The sequence below is a fragment of the Aotus nancymaae genome, unplaced genomic scaffold, assembly GCF_030222135.1.
Source record: "Aotus nancymaae isolate 86718 unplaced genomic scaffold, 86718_ANA_hifiasm-v0.15.2.pri h1tg000040l, whole genome shotgun sequence".
Taxonomy (NCBI): Eukaryota; Metazoa; Chordata; class Mammalia; order Primates; family Aotidae; genus Aotus; species Aotus nancymaae.
In genome coordinates, this window is record NW_026988454.1 from 96,223,059 (window position 1) to 96,247,366 (window position 24,308).

The following is a 24,308-nucleotide window of genomic DNA, read 5'->3' on the forward strand; positions in this document are numbered from 1 at the left end:
TCAAAATAAGCATTCTTTGAAGAAAGTTTAAGGAATTGTAGTATACACTCTGCATTCAAAGTGTATATACCCAGAGAGCAGAGTTCATTCTAGATAGAGCTTCACATATTTATATAATATACATTATGTGTATACGTTTGTAGATTAAAATAACTGCCCTCAAACTTTAGTTGTTATGCAACGATCTCTAAGGGATTTTATTAAAATGCAAATTCCCAAGGCACATGCCTAGACTTCTGATACAGGGGATCAGGAATGAGGCTCAGAAACAGGCATTTTAAGCATCCAAGAGATTGTGTTGTAGGTGGTTTTTCAGACCACATTATGAGAAACACTGGATATAATTTATACCAAATACTTCTCATTAAAGTATATCCATTGGTAATTAACAACAACCTCAGCTTAAACTGAAACATATGATCCCTCACATTTCTGACTTATAAAAGGAGGATTAAATATATATTATATATATATATTACATGTGTGTTATATATATATATTACATATAATATGGTTCCTAAATCTATAACCTAAACATATATATATTTTATATATCTATAAACACATATATTACATATATATGTATGTATGTGTACATATGTATTACATATAACACATATACATTACATATATAATACATATGTATTATATGTACATATTTATTATATATGTACATATGTATAATACATACATATTATATGATACATATGTATTATATGTATTTTATATATGTAATATATATATGCCTAGGTTATAGATTTAGGAACCATTCTCTTGAGAGGTGATAGCTGAACTGATGAGAGGTGATAGCTGAACTGATAAGAGGTAATATATATGTGTATGTATATATATATATATATCAGTTCAACCATGAACTCTTGTCAGTTATATATCACCTCTCATATATATATATATATAATGTGTAAGTCATTTAACATTTTACTGGAAGCTATTATTTTTAATGGATACTTTTCTATATATGTTATTTGAAACTAAAAACAATATAATTAACTGCAAAATTTGCTTTTTTCCTGACTTTGTAGACTGTCTTACTGAAAATGAAAGATTTCCTTATTTTCATTTTTCATAATTAAGCAAGACAAACATATTCAAACGCTAGGTTACTGAAGTAAACTCTTTAAGTAGAATATGACCTGAAGAATATATGTTTTAACAAGGCCCTGAACTGTGTTTTCCAAAGACCCTAAAGGGACCACTAGACTTGTTATAATCTATTAAATTCAATTTATGTAGGTAGAAAGTCCTTAAATATGCATTTTATGATAATATGCATTTTAAGATGTCCCCGGATATATATTACCACACACTACTAGACCATAATGACTATTAACTCAGTAAAAATAATATGCATTTTTAAATGGCCTAAACTTCCAAAGACTCTCAGGAGAGACATTTTTGAGCAAAGTTTTGAAATAAGGAAAATTTCCACAGTTTTTCAGACAAAGAAATAGAAGTTTAAGGAATTTCTGAAAACATTCAGTAATGGTGAGGGGAACTTAAGTTTTAGGGTCCTGGCTATTTGCATTTATACTCAGCTACTCTTTTTTTTTTTTTTAAGACGTCCTATCTTCTTATCACCATATCTTTACTTTCCACTCTTGATACTCATTTTAAAGTGGTCCTAATTTTCCTGATTAAGCTATCTCTTCAACAGACCGGACTGAAGACTCTCTGAGTTGTCTCTCATCCTTCGTCTACTTTGCAAATGTTGCTGATCTCGCCATTGGACCATAATCCTCTGGATGGCAGGAAGGGTGTTTCTCTTCCGAGGAATGAGTTAAAAAAAATGATGATGATGCTTTCATGTTTGACATTAGTCATTTTCTACTGATTCTCTTAAAGTCTCTTCCTTTGAAAGTTAGAATCTCACTACTTAAACAAATGGAATCATTCAGTTAAAGATTCCAAAACCATCCCACACAATAAAACTCATATTGCATACAGTTTTTAACCTTGTTAAAAACTTGTACTATGAAAATTTCAATAGGGAGGAATTCAGTTTCAAGTTTTTTTCTTACCCAAGAAAACAATTCTTCCCCTAAAAGACATGTTTTGAGGTGTACTTTATATTGTGATCCCAACTACAACTGGGTAGGGAAACATTTTGCACCTAACAAATTAAACCTAATTTTTTTTCCTTCAAATACTACCAGTTCTTAAATGTAGCTCTTAAATTATACATTTGGTTATTATATTTGCATTAATTCTTTCTTTAAAATGAAGAAAATGATCAGTCTCCTATGAAACTAGGTTTTAGGCTGGCTAATATCAGTAACTCCACAGCAATATTCAAACACTCAGTGATAGCAGGCTAATGGCTAAAATGCCCCAAAGAAAACAAATAATCTTCTAAGAACTATAAACACAGATAAATTGTCATTAAAGCATAAAGTGAAAGCAAAATTTGGGGGACTTCCATGTCCTTCGCATATGTATTTTCATTAATTTTTTGTGAAGAAACTAGGAGACAAACATCAGGCACCAAGAGAATGATACAGAAACTTCAGGCAAAAGATTGACAATGAACATAGGTTTCATTCAGCTACAAGACTAAAATTAAGAGAAAAATTAGGGCTTGCTATTTAAGAACAGGATGTAAATATGAATACTGAAAAAATGCTGAAATTATATATCTGACAAAAATTAGGAGGGAGAAGAAAGAGGGTGGCAATAATGGGTAGTCTAAGTCCATTATCTTTTGTAATGAGGTGTTAAAAGAGAGTCTTTAAAATCAACTTAAGTTGGCTTTAAAACCAAAGTAAGTAACAAAGATAAGCATATTAACAATACTAAGGTAAAACTAAAAACATATCATTCATAGATGTTGGACAGTGGCAGGGTTGAAAGATGTGGAAATATCTTAATTCAGCCATTCTAGGGAAGGAAATCAACCGACGTTGACTGAAGAAATAGAAACTTCATTATATTATATGTAGTTCTCATTATAAATATAACCACTGGAAAAAAAATTTAAAATTTTCAGGAGAAACAAAAACAAACCAATTAAACAAAATAATTAAACCCATAATGTAAAATCTTTCGCAAAGAAACCTTGAGATCCTGTAGCTTTCTAGTGAATTCTTAAAAACACTTAAGGAAAAATTAATACAGATATTACACATAATCCCTCAGAAAATAAGAAAAGGCGTTCTTCAGTATTCAACTCATTTTATAATCCTAGCATAACTCTGATAGCAAAGTTTGACAAGAAACTACCAGAAAAAAATTTCTTACATTTTTTTTATAAACATAGATGCAAAAATCCTCAGCATGATAGTAGTAAATTGAATCCACTTATATACAGAAAAAATTATACATTCTGAACAAATGAATTCTATTCTAGGAATCCAAGGGTAGTTTAGCATTTGAAGATCAATCATTATAATTCACTACATTAACAGAATAGAAAGAAAATTTTATTACCATCTCATCAGATGTGGAAAAAGCATTTTTAAAGTTCAATATTTGAATAATATTCAAAAAATGCAGCAAATTATATTTTCAATATTCTTATTCTGAGAAAGGGTCTCTACAAAAGCCTACAGCACACTTAATGATGAAATACTGAATTTTTTCCCCTTGACTTTAGAAAAAGGACAAGAATGTACACTATAACCACTTCTTTTCAATATTGTAGTGGAGGTCCTAGTCTGTAAAATATGGCAAGAAAAAAAAATCCAAGAAATAAGATTTGTGAAGGAAGAAGCAGAACTGTTTATTCACAACTGGCATGGTAGTCTATGAACTATTAGAATTAATTAGTCATTAAAGCAATGTGGCTGGACACAGGTCAATGAACAAAAATCAATGTACTTTAATATACTAGAAGCAATTGGAAGTTAAAATTTAAAATTATTCAAAATAGCATTAAAAACATCAAATACCTAGTAATAAATCTAACAAAAGTCATGTAAGAACTCTACAGCAAAAATTAAAATACATTACTTACAGACAATAAAAAAAACCTAAATAAATAGATATATTATGGATTGGGTGACTCTATACTATTACAAGGTAAATTCCTCCCTAACATCTATAGATTAAAAGAAAATTCATCCAAAATCTCAGCAAGTTGTGTGTATGTAAGTGTGGAAATTGGCATGTTGATTTTAAAACTGATATGAAAATGCCAAGGTTCTAGGATACTCAAGATAATCTTAAAGAGCCTGGTGAGGAATTTTTCCTACTAAATACTCACTATAACCATCAGCTATAATATTTTGGCAATATTGTATTGGCAAAAGTGTAGACAAATAGACCAATGCATCAGAACAGAGAATTCTTCATTCCTCCCTCTCTTTTTTATTTCTATAACTTCTTTTTCCTTCTTAAATTGCTGCTGCTTCCCCTATTATCCTCACATTGTCATTGTCATGATGGCAATGATGATGGCAACAATCCTGCCATTATGTTTGTCATGATCCTCGGTCATTTCATTTGTGTATTATTGTAGCAGCTACTTTGTTGCTTTTCCTATCTTTAATCCATTTCTCTTGTGCTTTTCTTCAAATTAAAAAATTAGCTAAAATATATATATAATTTTATATTAAGCCTTAAATACATAAAATATATATTTTAGGATAGACTTTAAAATGTTTTCTTTCCAAGACTTGACACAGGCACAAGAATATATACAATGCATATATCTACGTATGCAATATGATATACACTTATACCTATATTTTATAAATATAAAATTTATAAATTTAAAAGTTTATAAATATAAAATACAAAATTTATAAATGTAAAATGGTTTTAAAATATAAAGAATATATATAATATAATGTAAGTTCTGAAGTAAGACAATAAATCACACTCTTCTCTTCACTTTTTAATTTGTCTTTTGCCTCTTCTCTGGATGCCAGACTTTTGTTATTAACTTTTAAGTTTGTAAGCATTTTTCCAAATTTTTTCTCAAACTTATGTAATCATAAATTACACTAGAGGCACACAGACATACATGCACAATCAGGATTTTTATCTCTTTTGTTTTAAAAATTGTTTATATTATATACATTTTTCTGTATTTTTATTTTCTCCCTCAACATCACATTCTACATATCAATTTAGATCACCCAGCACAATCCTAATTTATTCAATAGTTCTATAATACTCTATGATATAGATGTTCCATAATGTATTCAGGTGTTCTCTTGTTAAAGACACTCACTCAGTTTCAGTTTTTGGTACCTACAAAACACCAGTATATTTTACATTGGCAAAAACTCTGTATCATTTGTTTTTTGTATATCTAACAAATAATACTGTGTTATAACATTTATGTGTCAACTCTTTGTGAGCACCGTTCTAGGAACTCAGCAAATGCATGAATTTAACAGAATTTGTGTCAGGAGTTGTATTAAAGCTTTATACCACTTAAAAAAATAAAGGCCATCACATGCATGTAATATAGTTATAAAAGTCAGATTTTCAAGAAGGCAATTTATAAGTAAAAAGATTATGCTTTTTTTTTCATTTTTGAATGGATGTTACCCAGCTGCTTTCTAAAAGAGACTGTAGCTCTACACATACCACTAGCAATGTATGGGAATGTCTTTGTCCTTGAATCACATCCAGCAACAGGTGGCAGGCTAATGGGTGTAAAGCCAAATCTCATAATTGCTTTAAATTACATATCACTGACTACCACTGAATCTGAGGCTTATACATGTTTATTAGCATTTGAATTTTTCTCTTAGTAAGCTGCCTATTCACACATTTTGTCCATTTTCAAAAACTGAGTTGTCTTTTCTTAGTTATTAAAAACTCTCTGGAAAGTACAAATATTAACTGGTCATCTACTAATTATATTTTATCAGAACAAGTATTTCCTAATTAATTTTGATTATGGCTCTTTACCACTGAAATATTTAATTTTTATGTGTCCAATACATCTATCCTTCACTTTACAGTCCCTGGGTTTCAAATCTTGGTTAGATAAACCCCAATCCTGGATTACAGAAATGCAAAGTATTTATTGCTTTGTTTTGATTTTTACATAAATCATTCATTTATCTGGCATTTATTTTTATATAGGGTATAAAATAGTTTTCACATGGATAGAGTAGTGCCGATACATCTATGGAATAATCCATCTTTTCAAGCAAATAAAAACACAAAATTTGTTAAATTAACGTCACATAACTTCTGAGGTCAATTTCTAGATCCTCAGGTTTAGTCAACTATCTTTATTCTACATGGTACAATATTTATTTTGTTACTGTGACATTATAGAATGTTATGACATGTGGTAAAACAAGTTCACACTTACTAAATTTCTCTTTCTCAAAAAATGTTTGACTATTTTCAGTTATTTATTTGTTTATATAAACTTTAAGAAATTTTACCAACTTGAAAACAAAATTTAAAACATGTTGGAATTCCTGTTTGTACTGCATTACATTTACATATTAATTTTGAATTACTGAACTTTTAAAGTTATCATTTTAAAGAAAATGGTATCTACATACATTCATTTAGATTTTATTTGATGTCCTTCGATTTTGTTTGTATACCATCTCGTCCCTTTCTTACTCATATTTTCCCAAAATTCTTATTGTTTTTACTACTTACATTAATGGAACATTTTCCATTATATTCCTAGGCATTTAAGGCTAAAATAAACAAAGTCTATTGTTTTTACAATATATCCCTGGTATCTAACCAATTACTCAAATTATCTTTTTAATTGAAAAAAAACTTTCTCTCAAAGTCTCTTAAGTTTTCTACCTATAGAGTCAACTTATTATTAAAAAGGATAGTTCATCTATTTTTTTCTAGTGCTACACAGGTTACTTAATTTTCTTGTGAAGTAATGATTATGGCAATTTTATCTCCTTAGGTCTTAATTCAGCATATTTCATTTTTAATCTAGTTTTGTCTTTTTAAGAATAGTATTTGCTATTAGGTTTTAGTAAAAATATTTCATCAATTCCTATTTTATCTGAAGATCTTATTAGGAGTGAATACTGCATATTATCAAAAGCTTCAGCATCTACTGATATAATCATTTACCTTTAGTGGTTTAATTGGCTGATGTATTATGTTGATATATATGTAATTTCTTAACATGAATCCACCTTGACTTCATAGTATTATCCTACTTGATCTTTCTTTTGCTGAATGGTTGAATTCTATTTGGTTATATTTTATTTAAAAATATTTTTATCTATATTAATAAATAAAATAAAGTTATATTTGAAAAATTAGATTTAGTATTAACATTTTGCTGCCCTCTTGAAGGCTATGTATCTTTCCTTTAAACTAGAATAGTTTAAATAACACTAGCTACATAAAACCCTGCTGAAAAATCCAATTAGTCCTGGTACTTTATTTAATGGTAGATTTTGAATCACCTCTTCAGTTTCTCCCACAGTAATTACCGTAGTCATATTTTCCAGTTATTCTTTGTCAAATTTTTATATGTTTTGAAAAAATCATCCATTTTCTCTAGGTTATCAAATTTGCTTCTTTCAAATTACACATAAAATAATAGTCTCTCAGAATTCTTTAAGTCCATCTACTACCTGTGGTCAATTTTTTTTCTTATTCCTAGCTTGTCTTAGTTCCATTTTCTATTTTCTTATTTCTGTTTCCTTAATTGAATAATTGAATTTTATGTATTCATTTTCTTAGTCATTTATTAAACCTTTGCTTGTATTTGTTTTTTGTATTTGTTTGCCCTTTCTACAATTTTTAAAATTTTCTGTTTCAATGATTTTAATGACTATATTTATTAATTCCCCTCTGCCATTTTGTCTGGGGGGCTATTTATTATTATTACATAAGATAAAATATATTTCCTTTATTTTTATATTTCCTTCTTTATAATAAACAAATTTTACACTATATATGTTCATCTTCATTATAGCTTTTGATATGATCCATATGTTTTGATATAAAGTATTTTTCTTGTGCATTGATTTTCAAGAATTTTCCTTTTCATTATCTCTTTGGTTCCAGGGTCATTTACAACTGTTTTCTTCATTTATTGGTTTCTTTACTATTCTTTATATTAAAGAATGAGTCTTACAAAATGTCTACTTTTCAATTTAAGGTGTTTTCTTTTTTTTGTCCAAAGAATTATAAATTTTTCAAACTGCTGCAGGAACATATAAAAACATTATCTATTGGATAAAATGCAAAACATTATCTCTTTGTGTCTGTCTGTCTCTCTGTCTCTCTCTCTCTCTCTATATATATATACATATATATATATGTATATGTATCTGTATATCTACCAACAGCTATACCTCAACCTAATTAGAGATATAGCAAAAGCGTCAGTTGCCAGCTCATGTGTACCTGAAATTCTTACTCCTCTTCACAGTAATCAAAAGGGAACGACAGCAAGTCCTGCTGTTGACTCATATATTGACCAGTTCACAGAGGTAACACATATAGAATCACTGGAGATTCCTGTGACAATTTGAGAAGCAGGATCACAGCAAGAGACGAGATTTCTAGCTAGTAAGTTACTGAAATTTAGATCAGTAAAATGTTGTGGAGTTTTTTTTGTCAATATGACCATGACTTTTTATTAGCAGGTAAAACAAGAAACTTACCACTTATTCTTGATGATCAAATATTAAATCTTGTTTGATTCATGAAAGAAATGGCTACATTTCATATTGTTTCTTTTCTTTCTTAATGAAGGACAGAATAAAATAGCTTGAATTAAGTTGCTTTAGGAAGTTAACTAGCAAAATAAACCTAGATAGAGGCCACATCTATTATCCCCGATTAGATTAAAATGTTCAGTTTCTATAAATTCCAAGAATAATGAAAACAGAAAGTTTCAGAAATTCCTGAGAAATGCCAAGCAAAAAGCTTAACTATATTCTTACCTAAGCCAGCCTGAACCTTTCAAAGGAACGTCAGCCTCTAATCTTTTGTCTAATGGCTTCAGATGGGTTTTCTAGTAAGAGGATTCCCTCAACGTTTTGGTGAGGTGGTACCCCTACCAGGGAAGAGTGAGCTAAGCATGACATCACCTGAATGCTCAGAGGCATCCTCTTGATGTTATTTCCTGGCAATTGAATCCCTTGGGTGTTTTGTCTGAAACTACGACTCAGGCAGTTTTTAAGTCCTTTTGTTTTTCTCTCTGGTGGTCACTGGTTTTCTTTTTGTCACACAAGATACTCCATCTGGTTCCTTAAATATCTCATATTTTGTTTTTACTCTATACCTTACAATGAACTGTTTCATTTGCCTCTTCCTTGTTCTGGAGAACTCTTACCTATGCTTCAGCACTCACTAAAGAACCTTATTGAAACTCCCCTCCTTCTCCTAGGAAGAGTTATTTACCCTTTCCTCTTCCTTCCCACAGGTCCTATACAACACATCACCAGGTACTCAATATCTGCTCTTTGAAAGGATATTTTGTCTCTTTCATAACTGCTACTCTAGTGCTGAAAACAATATCTGGTTAAAAAAAACAAAAACAAAAAAGTGGGTCCTAAATGATTAAATAAATGGATGACTGAATAAACAAATGTATTCTAAAACCCAGCATATGTTTGGAAGAGATTCAGTATCATATTGGGTTACAGTTGGTATCAAAATATTTGAAAATAAATTGAAGGCCTTGTAATTCACTAATTGTAGCTAACCATCCTTGAGACCAAGATAGACATTAAGATAGGAGAGGACAGATTAAGGGCAGATAACTAAGAACTCATGGAAATTAGCCACTGAGATGAATCTCTGAGAATCTTGGAGAAGGAAGGCCTAGACACACTAATGCTTGCTCATTTAAAAAATATATATGAATGATGAGGAAGTTTCACATTAATCCCTAGCAAAATTCTAGATTTATTTATTAAACAAATTGGTTTTGAACTCTCAGTAAAGAATAAGATGATTATCAGTACGAAATACCATGTCAGAAAACAAAAATCATGTGCTATGAGTTTGGTTTATTTAATTCAGTAAGACATTTAATAAAGTTGCTTGGGATGTGTTTGATCAATGCTGGTTAAATTTTAGTGAGGTAAATAAATAAGTAGTTAAATAAATATGCTAATTCTACCCTCATTTCTATTAGGCCATCACCTGTAAAAAGAGAACTCCAGTGGTATGTCACAGTGCTGTATTCTGGTCATGTCTTATTAAATATTTATATTAGTTACTCAAGGACCTAGAATTTATGTCTACAAAATTCAAGGACCTAGAATTCATATCTACAGAGCTGATAAAAGGTTACCATTGAAATACATGCCAGAATCAAAAGTTAAAAGTTAACTAATAGAAACGCTAGGCTTAAATTTCCAGAATAAAGTCAGCATATATAAATGTAAATGCTTAAATTTTGACTCAAGAAAATAACTATATATTCTCAGAGTCACTCTAGCTCTAAACATGTGTGATTCTAGATCTAACCTAGTCTCACTCTCTCCTTTTACAGGTGAAGACATTGAAATAGCCACGGGCAACTATGAGCTATCCAGGAGCCAGGATGAAGACCCAGCTCCACTAAATCCAAGTTCCTTCATTATATTAAACTGCCTATATGAATCACTGCTCAAAACACTAGAATAATTCTATCCACTTCTGAGCATTACACTAACAGTCCACTGATGAATTATAACATCTCAAGATCAGGACTATGAGGAAGACAAGGGATCCATAAGCAGTGATCCATGAAGCACAGTGAGACACTCACTCAAAACTGAGATACTTACATGAAAATGTTCAGGAGAATGCATCTTCATGTTTAGGAGACAGTTTAAGAAGCTGTCTTAAACTCTCCAAAACTTGGTCAGTCATTTGGAAGAATACATAATCTGAGAAAGCATGTTGTAAAAGGCTAGAACTGAGATAGATTGGTCAAAATAATAGGGAATAAATTTTGGCTTAAAATAAAGAAGTTAGAATTGTCTGTTATTAACATTAATGAGCAGAGCCTGGTGGGCCACCTGTCAAAATCTGGAGAAAGGATGAAAGTCAATTTAGATGACTTCCTAACTTTCTGCTAACTTAAGGAAGAACCCTTGATTTGATCTACGATAACTGGGTGCTATTATGTGCCCCAGCCTTGTAGTTCTTACCAAGACATGAACTCCATGATTCGTCTGTACACACAAGTAAACCTTAAGTGGGAGGCAGGATCACTATCAGTGAGCCTCTGGAATACTGCCAGCTGAAGCCATCTGTATTGCTACACTCCTCCCCAGGGCTGGACAAGTGCAGGTACTTAAAATAACATTCCACAAAATGTTTGCCCAAAGCATTATCGCTTTACCATTTTGTCTTGAGTTTTGATTACAGAAAACGATTAACAGCAGAAAATGAGGTACAATAAGAAAAAAGACAAAGCAAATGTTAATTGATTTCTGTCTTGTTTCATTGATCCTTTGCTGATATTAGAACAGATAATTGATGGGGATGTTCTTAAAGGAGATTGTAAGGATTATCAAGGAAAACAAAAACCAATGATAATTTTTTAAGAGATTAGACTAAGAAGCAATAGACAATCATAGTCTAGACAGTAACTTACAAAACAGATAGTCATTGTACAACATCCACTTGGAACAGCAGCTGCACTAGCACCTCTGCTTTCTGTGCAGTGGAATTCTGCTATTTCAGTCTGGTAGGACACACTTGTTCAGCAATTCCTATAAAGTGAATTGCTTTTACATTGATTGTGAAAGAAGTTCATGTGCCAGTAGCCTCTAAATAAAAATAACACACCTGTCATGTGAAATTTGGTGACATTGAGTTAATTATATTTTTATCATTTGGAATGTACCTCCAACAAAGAGTTGGTTAATAAAACATATTTATTAACTGAGATTTATTAAAAACAGTTAGAAATTATGAATATTTGATTATTGTATTAAACAGAAACAATTGCTTGGTTTTTAAACCCATTCTGTTTTTCTTAATTTAAAAAAAAAACCACATCATTTTTTTTTGTACACTAAAAACCCTTTTTGTATAAACCTCACACCAAATGTAAGGGTTGCTTTTACCTCAGTTCTTAATGTAAACTCAGTTGCATTCAGAAATGCTCAGGGACAGTGGTGGTGAGGGACTGCCTAAGACATCTATTCCTTGTTTTTGAATACAAAAATACTCGAAAAAAATGAAAGAAAGTAACCTGAAGTGGAAATCAGGCTTGATGGGAGGAAAGTCAAACAAGTAGAAAGAAAGCAGTGAGGGTGATGAGATGAATGAGAAGCTGAGGACAAGGAGCCCAGCAGAGAGCAGAGGAAGTTGAGTCAATGGCACAGGCAGATCCTAAAACGGAGAAAGGAGAGACCAAAAGCTAATAGTAGAAACCTGAGGCAGCTCCAGAGCCTGGAGTGAAGAAATAGGATAAATGGAGTAAAGGTCAAAATAAAAGCAAAATGTAGAGACATTGTAAAACCACCCTTTTATACTTAGCATTGATTAAGGAGAAACTATCAAAAGTCAAGTTGCCTTAATCATTATATAAAAGAGGATCAAGGTTTTTCTACTTATTCTTTGTGACCCCAAACTTTCATATTTTTGTCCTTAAATTATGTAAAACAGTGAGTGAATAAATTTCCTTAACAAAACCAACCTCGGTTCACTACAGTCAATAGCCCAACATTCCACTGTAATTGGAAACTAAATTTATGACACAGGAGCCAGTAGACAACCTTTAACATTACTACTAAATTCAAAAGACATTATAATATCTGGTATTAAAAGAACTGTATTTTCTTTTATAGAATAATGAGCTAAATAGTGCCTGCCAAAAGGCAATGTGATTCACAAATAATAAAAAATGGAAATACATTAGGTTAACCAATTTTTCCTGTGTAAATTTTAGTATACTATTAAATATATTAATGTTTTATACATTGTCTTTGAACACAATTTGAAGGGTCATACATGTAAAATTAATTTTTTTCCCTAGCTATATATCACAAATAGTAGGAGTCTGAAAATAAATAGGGTAAATACTGAATTGAATGCATCAAGATAATAATTATTAAATACTTCAGGAGGCTGAAAAGAAACACTACTTAATTTTGTCTATACTACTTCCCTGCAGTAATGAATTAGTTAATTGAATACTTTTATGTGCCAGGCATTTGATTGAGTGTTAGAGATAAAAACATACACAGACAGACATGGTCTTTGCTTTCCTGAAGCTTCTACTCTATTGGAGAAAGAAAAACAAACAAAAACCTCATGTCAGTACATTTATATTATAAATTGTGGTAAATGCTATAAAGGTGCAGTGCAGTGTAAAGGGTACAATGAGAAATTATAACAGAGGGAACAGACTTTGGAGATCTTAGAGAGTCAAGAAAACCTCCAAGAAAATGACTTTAAAGAGGTGGTTAAGTGGACAGAGGGAAGCTTAATGAAGGGGAAAATATGCAAAGCAGTGAAGACACTGATGGACAATTGTGAGCCAGGAGAGTGCCTGGCATATTCAAGGTACTGAAAGAAGGTTGATGTGGCTGGAATAGAAGCAGAAAAGGGGAATGTGGGAAGAGATGAGTTCTGAGAGGCACGTCTGCGTCCAACTGTGCAGGACCTTATGGGATTCAGGATTTTAACCTAATGGGAAACAATTAAAATGTTTTAAAAATAGAAGCCACATGAATAGTTTTGTAAAGATGCATCGGGCTATAATTTGGAGAATGGATAAGAAAGTGTGAAATCAGGGAGATTAGCTAGGAGGTGACTAATGATTATGTTTTGGTGACATTGGGGTAGATGGAGAGAAAGAGACAGATTTAAACTATAATTTGGAAGTAAAATCGACATTGGTCAGAAATTCCGGAATACTGTTAAATAATAGCAGTTACACTTTTGTCTTATTCTTTATTTTAATGGGATTCCTTAAAGATGGTGGCTTAAGTCTGACATTTCTTAGGAAGTATAAAACATTTGGAATTCTCTGTATTAGTGAACTTAGTCTGTGCTTTTCTTTTGGGTCCTAGCTTGTTCAAGAGTATTTACTGCCAAGGCCTTATGATTGCTTTGGATTTTGGTATAAAGTCTTCTTAAATAATCCACACCCTCTCCAGCTACTGTCCTGTGGCCGTTGTCCTCTTCACAGCTAGTTCTTGCAAGGGTTTTTCTGCATGGTGTCTTTATTGGTCACCTGTAATTTAACTCTTCAGCAAACTCCAACCTGGCTTCTACTATCATTATTCTACCAAAATTATTTTGCTAAAGTCACCAATGACACAAATAGGAAAACATATTTAACAAATGTTGTTAACTTTCTAACAACAAGGGAATGCTCAGATAAAATATTACATATCTATATAGTGAAATATTAAACAATCATTAAAATAATACTTTAAAAGACTAATTAATGTTCATAAAACATTATAGCCCTTTATAGTTATTCTCCTTTTATTTGTCTCTCTCTCTCTCTAGACATTTTACTTTTTCTACAACTACTAGTAAGTGATGAAACAACAGAGGGTTAAACATAGTTCACATTAAAATTAGAGTTATTCATGAGCACTGTAAGGAATTAGGAAAATAACACACAATCTGTAATGACTAGCATTAAGCCTCTGGCTTGGCTGTGGGATTACCATCACTCTTTCCCAATTGCCTGCTACCATGGATAATTGAAAGTTGGCATGGTTACTCCCATACCAATTATCATTGGCCACAGATAAATTGCTATGATTTTTAAAATCATAGTTATTATTTTGCTCCATCTGTTCTCTTTAGTTTTTAAGTCAACTGTTGAATCAAACAAGTATCTCCTTCCTAAAAATTGCAGAAGTTTAGTTTACACATTGCTAGGATAAAGGAAACAATTGTATAAAATGCTGATGTTCAGTATAACTCTGCAAGGTGAACCGAGAAGAATTCACAGGAAGTAAGGTAACAGGACAACAGTTGCTTTAGCATGATGATGGGAAAGTGCTATATTTATAATAACAGTATTTAACATTTGTCATTAGTTTTGAATACTAGGCATAATCACCAAGAAGCTTTAATCATAAAATCCTAAAATAAATTTCAACTTGGACTTGTTTTTTCCATTTATTCTAGTATCAGTTTTAATGTAGCTAAAATTAATAAGTACATGATGGTATGTAAAAGTACAAAACCATTCCTTGGTTTAATTATTTGATATATTGTGTTTCTCTTTTCCCATTCTAATTAAGATTTTTAAAATAATATTTTCCTATTACATATAAAGTGTTTCTACCATTTCAAATTCAAAATATGCTTTGATACAGTCTCCAAATCCCACTATATAAACCTAGCTTTAAGAATTATACTTTAGGTGATGGGAGAAAAAGAAAAATGAAGTAAAGTTGATAAATCTGTTTAACCTTTCTACTCTACTGTTAATTTAAAATAAAATTTTATATCATTTGTGTTAGATTTATTACAAAATTTCCCCTTTTTTCGCCCTTCCATATATTTATATCCTTTGCAATGTGTCTATGCAGCTTCTCTTATCAAGAGGTAGAATCTATTTTACTACTCCTTAAATCTAGGCTGGGTTTGAGACTTGCTTTGGCCAATATAACATGGTGGAGGTGGGGGCATACTAGTTCTAAGTAAGGAAGCTAAAGAGGCTTTATGTGCTTCTGCTTACTCTTTTTGGATCCCTGCCTTCACCTTGAGGACAAGTCCAGCATAACTGTTGGAAGATGAGAGATCATCTGGAGTAGAAACATGTTGTTTAGCAGAGGCCAAACTAGCCCAACCATGCTCAGCCAACCTGGCAACTGAAAAGAGATATACATTCTTCCCCCAGAATCTGCTGGGGATTGGTTCCAGGACTCCTGCTGATAACAAAGTCCATGGATGCTCAAGTCTCTTATATAAAAGGACATAGTTTTGGCATATATCCTCCCACATACTTTAAATATTCTCTAGTTTTCTTATAATACCTAATACAATGTAAATATTATGCAAATAGTTGTTAGACTGTATTTTTTATTTGTATTATTTATTATTGTCGTATTGTTATTTTCAATTTTTACTTCTTAATATTTACTTCTGATTAATGGTTAGGTGAATCCACAGATGCATAATCCCTGGATGCATAACCTGTAGATAACAAAGGCGAATTGTATGAATGAACTTAGATAAGATCAACTGAGACCAAAAAAAATCACTGAACTAAGCCTAGTGTAAATTTCTAAACAACAGAATCACAAACGAAATAAATGATTGTTTTAAGCCATTAAGTTTTGGGATGATTTGTCACATCAGTAGCTAAATAGTATATCCTCCTGTCTTATTTACTTATTCAAAAGAAAAATTAGGAATTAATATCACACAAATAAAAATATATAATAATTCTGTCAAATTAATTTTTGTCAAAATATTAAGATTTTATATTATTTTTTATACATTGGCTGTTGAGGATATTAACATTTACTGAACATTTTTAATTCACTGGCACTCATTTAATTCCTATAATCATTCTATAAGGTAGAAATTAGCTTCATTTTATAAAAGAGGAAACTAGAATAAAGAAATCTAGGAATATATCCAAGTTCATACAGCTGGGATTACAGAGCTGGACTGGAACACAGAACACAAAAGTATGTGAATCCATTTATTTTATGATATGTCACCATCACTTTGAAAATAAACATCAAGTCTAGGCTGTTTTGGGAGTGGTACTCCAGAAACTAAGAATGTATATTCCCTGTTAAGTGATCTAGATTCTACCCTAGAATGTTCTGACTAATTGTTTACATATATTATATAAATCCTCATTTGGGCTTTTTCTCACTCAATACCAAATTTTAAGTGGCCAAAAGTCACAGCCACTCATTCAAATTCTCATGTTCTATGTGTAATTACCATAACAACAATTGAATGAGAAACTGATAAAAGTGAAAAGATTTTTCAGTGTAAAGGTCTTGGTTTATTTAAAGTCATAATTGTTGTTTCTAATAGCAAATGATCACTATTGACTTTCTGAGTTACTATAATTTCATGATATTTAATGCTAGAAGTCAATATTTTAGTAAGCTACTGGCAGGCAACATAATTTATTTGTGATATTAGTATAAAAATAGTCTGCTTTTCTAACTTTTGTTGTTACAGGTTAAATACAAAAGTTAAATCTATCTATCAGAAATAAATGAACAAAATGCTACCAAGTAAATTATCCAACATGCTTACGAGCCTATCATTTATATATTAGGACTATATGAGACATATCATAGTTGCTGATATATTTTTAATGATGAAAACAAAAAACAACATAATAAAAGAATAAATTCACTGCTGCTGTTTTTAATATGCACTTGATAAGAAACCAATATGAATGATTAACCTATGAAATAGGTAAGTGAAGACATTTTCTAGTAAGCATTTTCCATTCCTCCTATCACATTGCCAAAAGATGGCATATAAAATTCGTGCTAATAAAATCAACACTAATGCAATAAGCACTAAGCCTAAATATATTTTACTTTAGGCTGGCTTACAAAAATTTGAATGATGTCATACAAAAATTAGCTGATGTTGACTGATGATAAGAGAAATACAAATGTTTAAATCATGACTTAATTATAAATAACCCCAGGTAGTTTTGGGGTAGTAAAATATACATGTCCTTTGTGCTAGGTTATAATAGACATTTTAATAATTATATTCATTTGAATATTACATTTTGTACACAATCTTATAATAATGTAGAGTTAAATAAATCAACTAGGAATAGGGGTCTGTGGAATGCTTTTCTAGTGGATTCTGTCAGGTAAAAAATATTTGCAACCACTATAAAACCAGAGTAATAAATATTTAAACACAGTTTTCTAATTTAAATACATATCTCATATGGCATTTTAGGACCTAGATTATACTTTGGTAAAAAGAAGACAGTAAAAAAATCACAAGTCACTGCAAATTTACAACTAGTTTTCCAACAACAGTTTTAAGAGATGAGTTAAAGCAGGGACCATATGCACTTGTCAGTTTTGTGCTTGCATTTATTGTTATTAGTGTAACCCAGAGTGGAAGAAAAGATCAGCAATCGAGATGATCAAAATAGATGATGCCCAGAAGCCTAAACAAGAGAAAGCAAGACCTTGCTGAACCATGGACTCTCACAGCTGCAGAATATGCCACATGTTGGATGCTTTCCACCTCTCCTTCAGTCTTATGGTTCACAAAGAAATGCTCATCTGATCGTTTTTTTCTTTTCATCAAACTTAAGAGGCCCTCAAGAGACCAGGTAACTTTAATTCCCCAAATGGAAAAGTTCCACACCGGCAGAAGCATCTTAGATCCTGGTAAGAATTTGCTACCATATATGCCCAAGTTAAACATCACTCTTCAATGAACCACAATTGACCATACTTTAGGTAATAAAACAAGAAAAGTAAAGTATAAGTAGCAGTTGCCACTGGATGTTTCTCACAATCAAATGATATTTAACAATAGGTTCTGCAGTTAAGTTTAACTCTGAGAAAATTAGTTCTTAAACTTCAAGTTAGTCAGAGCTTGAGTGACAACATAAAATAATCATTATTTTAAAAGCAAACTAAATTACATGATTTGAAGCAATTACTTAAAAATATTGAATGGTATAATAAGGCAGATATTTACATTTCATTTTCTATTTGCTGCTTCTTTTCATAAATGTAACTAAGTAATATTTATATCTTCACAAGGACATAAGGTAAAAGCTCAGGGTTAAGGAGTGAAGAGCACTTGAATGAATCCTTGCTAAATGGCCTTTTTGTAATGTAATGTAAGAGCTTAGTTCATGCATTTACATTTGGTTACATAACAAGAGTTTGACAAAATCATTGCTGGGAAGGCTGATACATATTATGGGGATAACTGTTATCTGAGGATTTAACTCTATGTTTTGTTTGTAGTAGCACCCTGCGCTACCATAACATTACTGAAGGAATCTAAGGAAAATCCCCAGAAGACCACTTCTATAGAGACAGAGAAGCCAAAATACAGATCTCAGCTATGCGGAGGGTCCTTCATCCCTCCTGCCTCATGAGCTATGCTGTTGGAGAGTCTAAGTATTCTTGGGTGATACACACCTAACTCTGCCAGCTAGGGATGGTGAAGTGAGATGGTGTCATTCATATACGTCTAAATGATAAACCAGGACATGGTAAACCTGCAAATAGCTGTCATCTGAGAGAGGCCTGTCAGCACTAGCAACCAACCTTTTTGAGAGAACTACCCCTTAAAATAACTTTCACTTCAGTAATGACTTGGGTGAACTGTGTTTGTTCAGGAATGTTATGAGCCTCCGCCCTGTTGTTACAAGTTTCTATAGATTCAGAAATATACTTCAAATGAAGTATTTTATACTTGTTCTAGTGCCACAAGTTCTTCTCAGGACTAAGGACAGAGTGCTCAACTCTTTGAGGTGCTACTTTGTCAGTCTAGTGAGTTCAGTTAGCCCGAAGGCTAGTTTTTTAGCCATAATGGAAGCAGATTCCTCTACCTGGTTTCCACTGCATTATAGAAATGTTACCTGAAAATCATCACATAGTATTTTACCTTTTGCAGTAGAAGTAGTTTTTATATTTTGACTAGTTACTATGTGTTTCTGGAAGATATGACATATCTGACCAATAACAACTTCCTGAATTATTGTACTTTGCAACTGGTGACTTGTCACTCAGCCAAATTAAACACAGTAAAGGCCACAATAGAGTAATTCAAGAAGAAACGTGGATTTAAAAAAAAATTGTATACTCAGTTTTCCAAAAAAAATTAAAGTCCAAGTTAGATTGACTTTGTTCAGAAAACACATTATGTTGTGAGTAATCCAAGAATCCCACGCTGTTGTCACACCAGTGTGTTTTCATAGACTTTTCTTGTTTAATCTAGAAATAAAGTTAACTTACAAGACCTCAATTATTTATCTTATGCAAAAATACTTGTAGTTCTGGGTCAGAATACATAGTATGCTGACAATGAAAAAAACTCAAACATTTAATATACAGCAAATAATAAAGCAGAACATCATTTTTATTTGGTTGGTGTAACGTAACTACTTTTGCACCAATCAAAATGACATAAGGGTTATTACATGAATCTTGCATCTAACTATAAATCATCTAAATTGGGATCCTTATTCAAGGTACATACTGTCTTTTCTGTTTGATGTTTTATTTTTTCTAATATATTTCAATCATTCTACAAACATATTTTTACCTTGTGGTAAAATTGACTATTTGAATGCAATGGTTAATAGATATGAGGAACCAGAAGGAAAATCCTTGAAGCCAAATATGGTGAATGGTTTTCTAATGCATTATAGCCTGTCAGAATCTATTTATTATTGAGCTATACCAACTATGTATATAAATTCTCAAAACAACTACTAAGACTTTAGTGTATTAGTGACTTTAAATTACAGAGAATAAATCTGTTTTCACTTATTCACTACTTATTCCTACAGGTAAAAAAATCCCACTTAATAAACCAGGAATATATATAAACAAAGCATTTATTTGAAGACATGGTTTTCCAATGACTGTTATTCTAAAGCAAAAATGTTCAAGGGATTTCTAAGAAAAGAGATTCACCTTAAAAATAGTCATCATTTAATGAAATTATCTCTAAAAGTATGGTTATTATAAGGCCATTCTTTTCTCTTTCTGAGTTCTGTGAGGAAAAGTAATTATCATGTAGTTTGTAACATATGTAATTTGCCTTATAATTATAATAGATGCTCATTCTCTCTGTAAATACTTATTGAAAAAGCAAATAACTGATCATTGGCAAGAAAGCTAAACACAAGCAATACTGTCTAATTTGAGATTATTCTCTTTTCTAGCTATCCTCTGGCCATATAATTCCATACATACACTTGATGTATGCAAGAGTTACAAAACAAAAGAATGATTTTTTTTTTTAAAACAAAACAATTTTTGAAATGAAAAAGGATTCAAATGATTATCTGAAGGAAAAGTTTGGATGACCAAGCATTCTATTCTCTGTACTTTCAATAGAAAGTTGTAAATTTGTAAAACAATGATTGCTTAAATATTTTCACTATCAAATGAATTTCAGTAATTATTTATTAAAATACAATACTCTGTTGACATTAGAATACTCTATTAAAATACTCAAATAAAATACTCATAGAATACTCTATTAAAATTAACCACCTATAATTTAGTTTTGTAAGTAGGTGACTTTAAATGACAGCACTTAGATTAGCGGGATGGTTTCTGCCTTTGGTCCCTCAAGATCCACTGTCCACTCTTATCCACCTGCTCTGGACTTTGGGAGGCTGAGCCTTATAGGATTCTTCCATCCCACTGGCTCTCAATTTGGTTTGGCTGATGGGGTCCCATAGGAGAGCTGAGGGCTGGAAGATAGTGGGATGGAGGTGTTTATTGCCCTGGCTCCTCCTTTATGTGCTTAACTTGGGTTGATTGCTACCCTCAGCTCCTGTCTCTAGCCTTCGCCACACAGTTTTCTCTGCCTCTGGGTCTGGTAATCATGTGGGGTTTAAGGAGTCTGCTGTAACCTGAACTGGGATACTGTATAATGCTTGTGGTTTTCTTATACCTTGCCCACACTTTTTAAACCATGCCTTTATTAAACTCTTTTAAAGTATTCCAGTTTTAGTATGGCATCTCTTTTCTGTGAGATCCTGACTTTGACAATTAGTTGTTCTTATTTATTCCTTCAGGAAAAAAATTCCACTGATAAAACAGGTGTACATATAAACAAAGCATTTATTTAAATAATTGGATACTTAGTGAGTAAATGATTTCATAATATAAAAATCTAATGTTTTATCAATGTTTAATTCATTTCCATATCAATAAAACAAATTTAACTGGAAATATTTAACTATTAATACCATCCAAATAAGTTTAGAACGATTTCTGGCAATCATTAATATATTTATTCTACCTTAACTGAGGCAAATGTTTTAGTTATGTCTATAAAATTATTGAATTGCTTTAGGGAATGCACAAAACAAGTTAAATATTCTATTTCAAAACATTTTCAAGAACACAATTTACTTTTACAGATGTGACTGTAAAAAGAGATATTTACCTTTTCACCAGTTTCTCCATTGCTGCCTTCAAAACCTTGCTCTCCCTGTAGAAGAGTAATATGATGTGTATAGTAATAAAAATGATACTATAACAAGTGCAATTTTTACAATAAAAATGATGTTTCTAACAATGAAAAATCAGTAATTATAAATAGCCACTTCTAACATGTAAACTCTAAACCAATATTAAGTTACATAAGATTTAAATGTTTCTAAATACTAAAGGAATGATTTTCTAGGGTATAAGCTACAGCTTCACAACTTCCAAGGCAATTTAACCTTGATAAGCCTGAATTTTCTCAGGAATAAAATAAGTAATGATAATACTATCTTCCTCAATGGTTTGTTTTGAGAATTTGATGCATCCTCATAGTGCCTGGCAAAGACTAAGTTAGCCATTCTTATTATTATTTCTTTTACTAGATTTAGTGGAAACAGCCTTCTTAGAAAGCTGACTTCTATGGAATACCATTCTGATGAGTGTCTCATGATGAATGAGTTCAGTTTTGAACCCTTGGGTTCTGGTTCTACCTTCAACACCAGTGCTATGCTTTTTCCTGTCCACTCTTCTGGCTCAGTCACAGAAAGAGGATTGGTGCTTGGAAGGCTGCTGGCTCTCAATTACCATATTTATTCTAAAAGGTGTAAGTCTCTCTTTCTTCATCTACACTGTCTCTGATCTGACAAGCTTATTTCCCCCCTTAACTGATGTTTCATTCATACATTCAACAAAAGTTCATTGAGTGCCTTGTACATGTCAGGCACTCATGACAACATAGCCAGCAAGTGAATGTTCGGGATGGGTCATATACATCTCTCCACCCATGGAGGGCCTTGAGCATAAGAAGCATTTAGCAAGCATTTCTTGAGTGTACAGAGACAAGAGATAGAGGGTTTCTGATCTGTAGTTTTTTTCTGTAATGCCTCAACAAGGTGACCCTTGGTATATAAAATTCCTATTAATTATATGAAAGGGAATGCCAGCTTTTTACTATATATATATGTAGAAATCTACATGCATAGATACATACATATTTAGTTTGTGAATATGTTATTTTATATATATACCCACATAATTGCATATATGTATATTATATAATTAAATAGTATTAGATAATATAACTCAATGATTAAACAATACATGTATAAGTGTGTGTATGTCACATGCATATAATTAAATAATTATTTTTGCTTCATCTACATTAAAAAGTCACCAAGAAAGAATATATGTTAGTTGTTAGGTATTGCTTTTTATTACTGAATGCATGGTCTACATTTTTTCTACCTTTTTTCCTAAAATATAAACTTTAACTTGATCTGTTAATTCAAGCTGACATTGAAGCTGCTAAATGCCTCCAGTACATCAGCCACAATGTCAGCATGATGCAGCCACCACAAACAGCTGCTGGAAAGTCCAAAACTATTTCCCAGCAGATAAATCTGCACATCCCTTGGCTTGCAACTTGACTCGCAGATGCAGCACATGCTGTATCAATGGGTTTTGTCTAGAGCTGCTCTGAAGAAATTCAGAAGCTTGCCATTTTATTGATGCCAGTTCAATCTTATTATCTTTATTGGGCCAAGTAAATAAATTTTTTAACACAATCTGTAACTATAAATAAGTGCATATCTTTTTAAATGATATTTTCACCTACAGAGAAAAAACTACATGCATAATAACTTCTGACATCTTGTTGCCAAAACCTATAAAACATCTCCAGAGCATAGAAATTATATGCTTGGCTTTGGTGGGCATCTAATATTACATCAATAATGCTCTCCCTCCTGTGGTGGGATTATCTGGATGGTTTCATGACAGCTGGCCCCACCTGAAGTGGCTCCCCATCCCTTCAAGAAACTGGAATATAATGGTCTCTGTGTTTTCAGTAATGCTGGTCACAGATAACCAGGCTTCTTCCCAAAAGAAGAAAGCAGCCCTTGGACAGTAGAGGGGCACAAAGGAACTTCACCTTGGTAAAGAGAAAGATACTAGGCATAGAAAGAGGCAGGCTGGTCCATGCAAAACTCTTTACTTATTAGGAATGCCTTCTTGTGAAAGAAAAATATTTTTGAAGAGATAGTTGTCTTCAGCATCTTTGTAATATTTAGTATTTTATGTCATTGTAACTATTATGTTTAGCTCTATCTGGGATATACAAAAAGGTAGATAAGCAAGAGGTAACCAAAACCAGCCAAAGGAAGTACAATTTGTTCTATTGTACATTTTGGATTCTGACTAATAAAACTGGAAACATTTCCAGGGCAGCTATGTACACTTCCATAGCCTCCAGAAAGCACTATTATT

At 31.8% G+C, this 24,308-nt stretch overlaps 1 protein-coding gene across 1 annotated transcript in view; it reads right to left on the reverse strand.

The window, feature by feature from the left end:
* COL19A1 (collagen type XIX alpha 1 chain) overlaps positions 1-24,308 on the reverse strand; it is a 357,310-nt gene that overhangs the window by 232,458 nt on the left and 100,544 nt on the right. Inside the window, exon 11 of the mRNA XM_064360928.1 lies at positions 22,003-22,047. Within this exon, the coding sequence (XP_064216998.1) occupies positions 22,003-22,047 (45 nt within the window). The remainder of the gene's footprint in view (positions 1-22,002; positions 22,048-24,308) is intronic.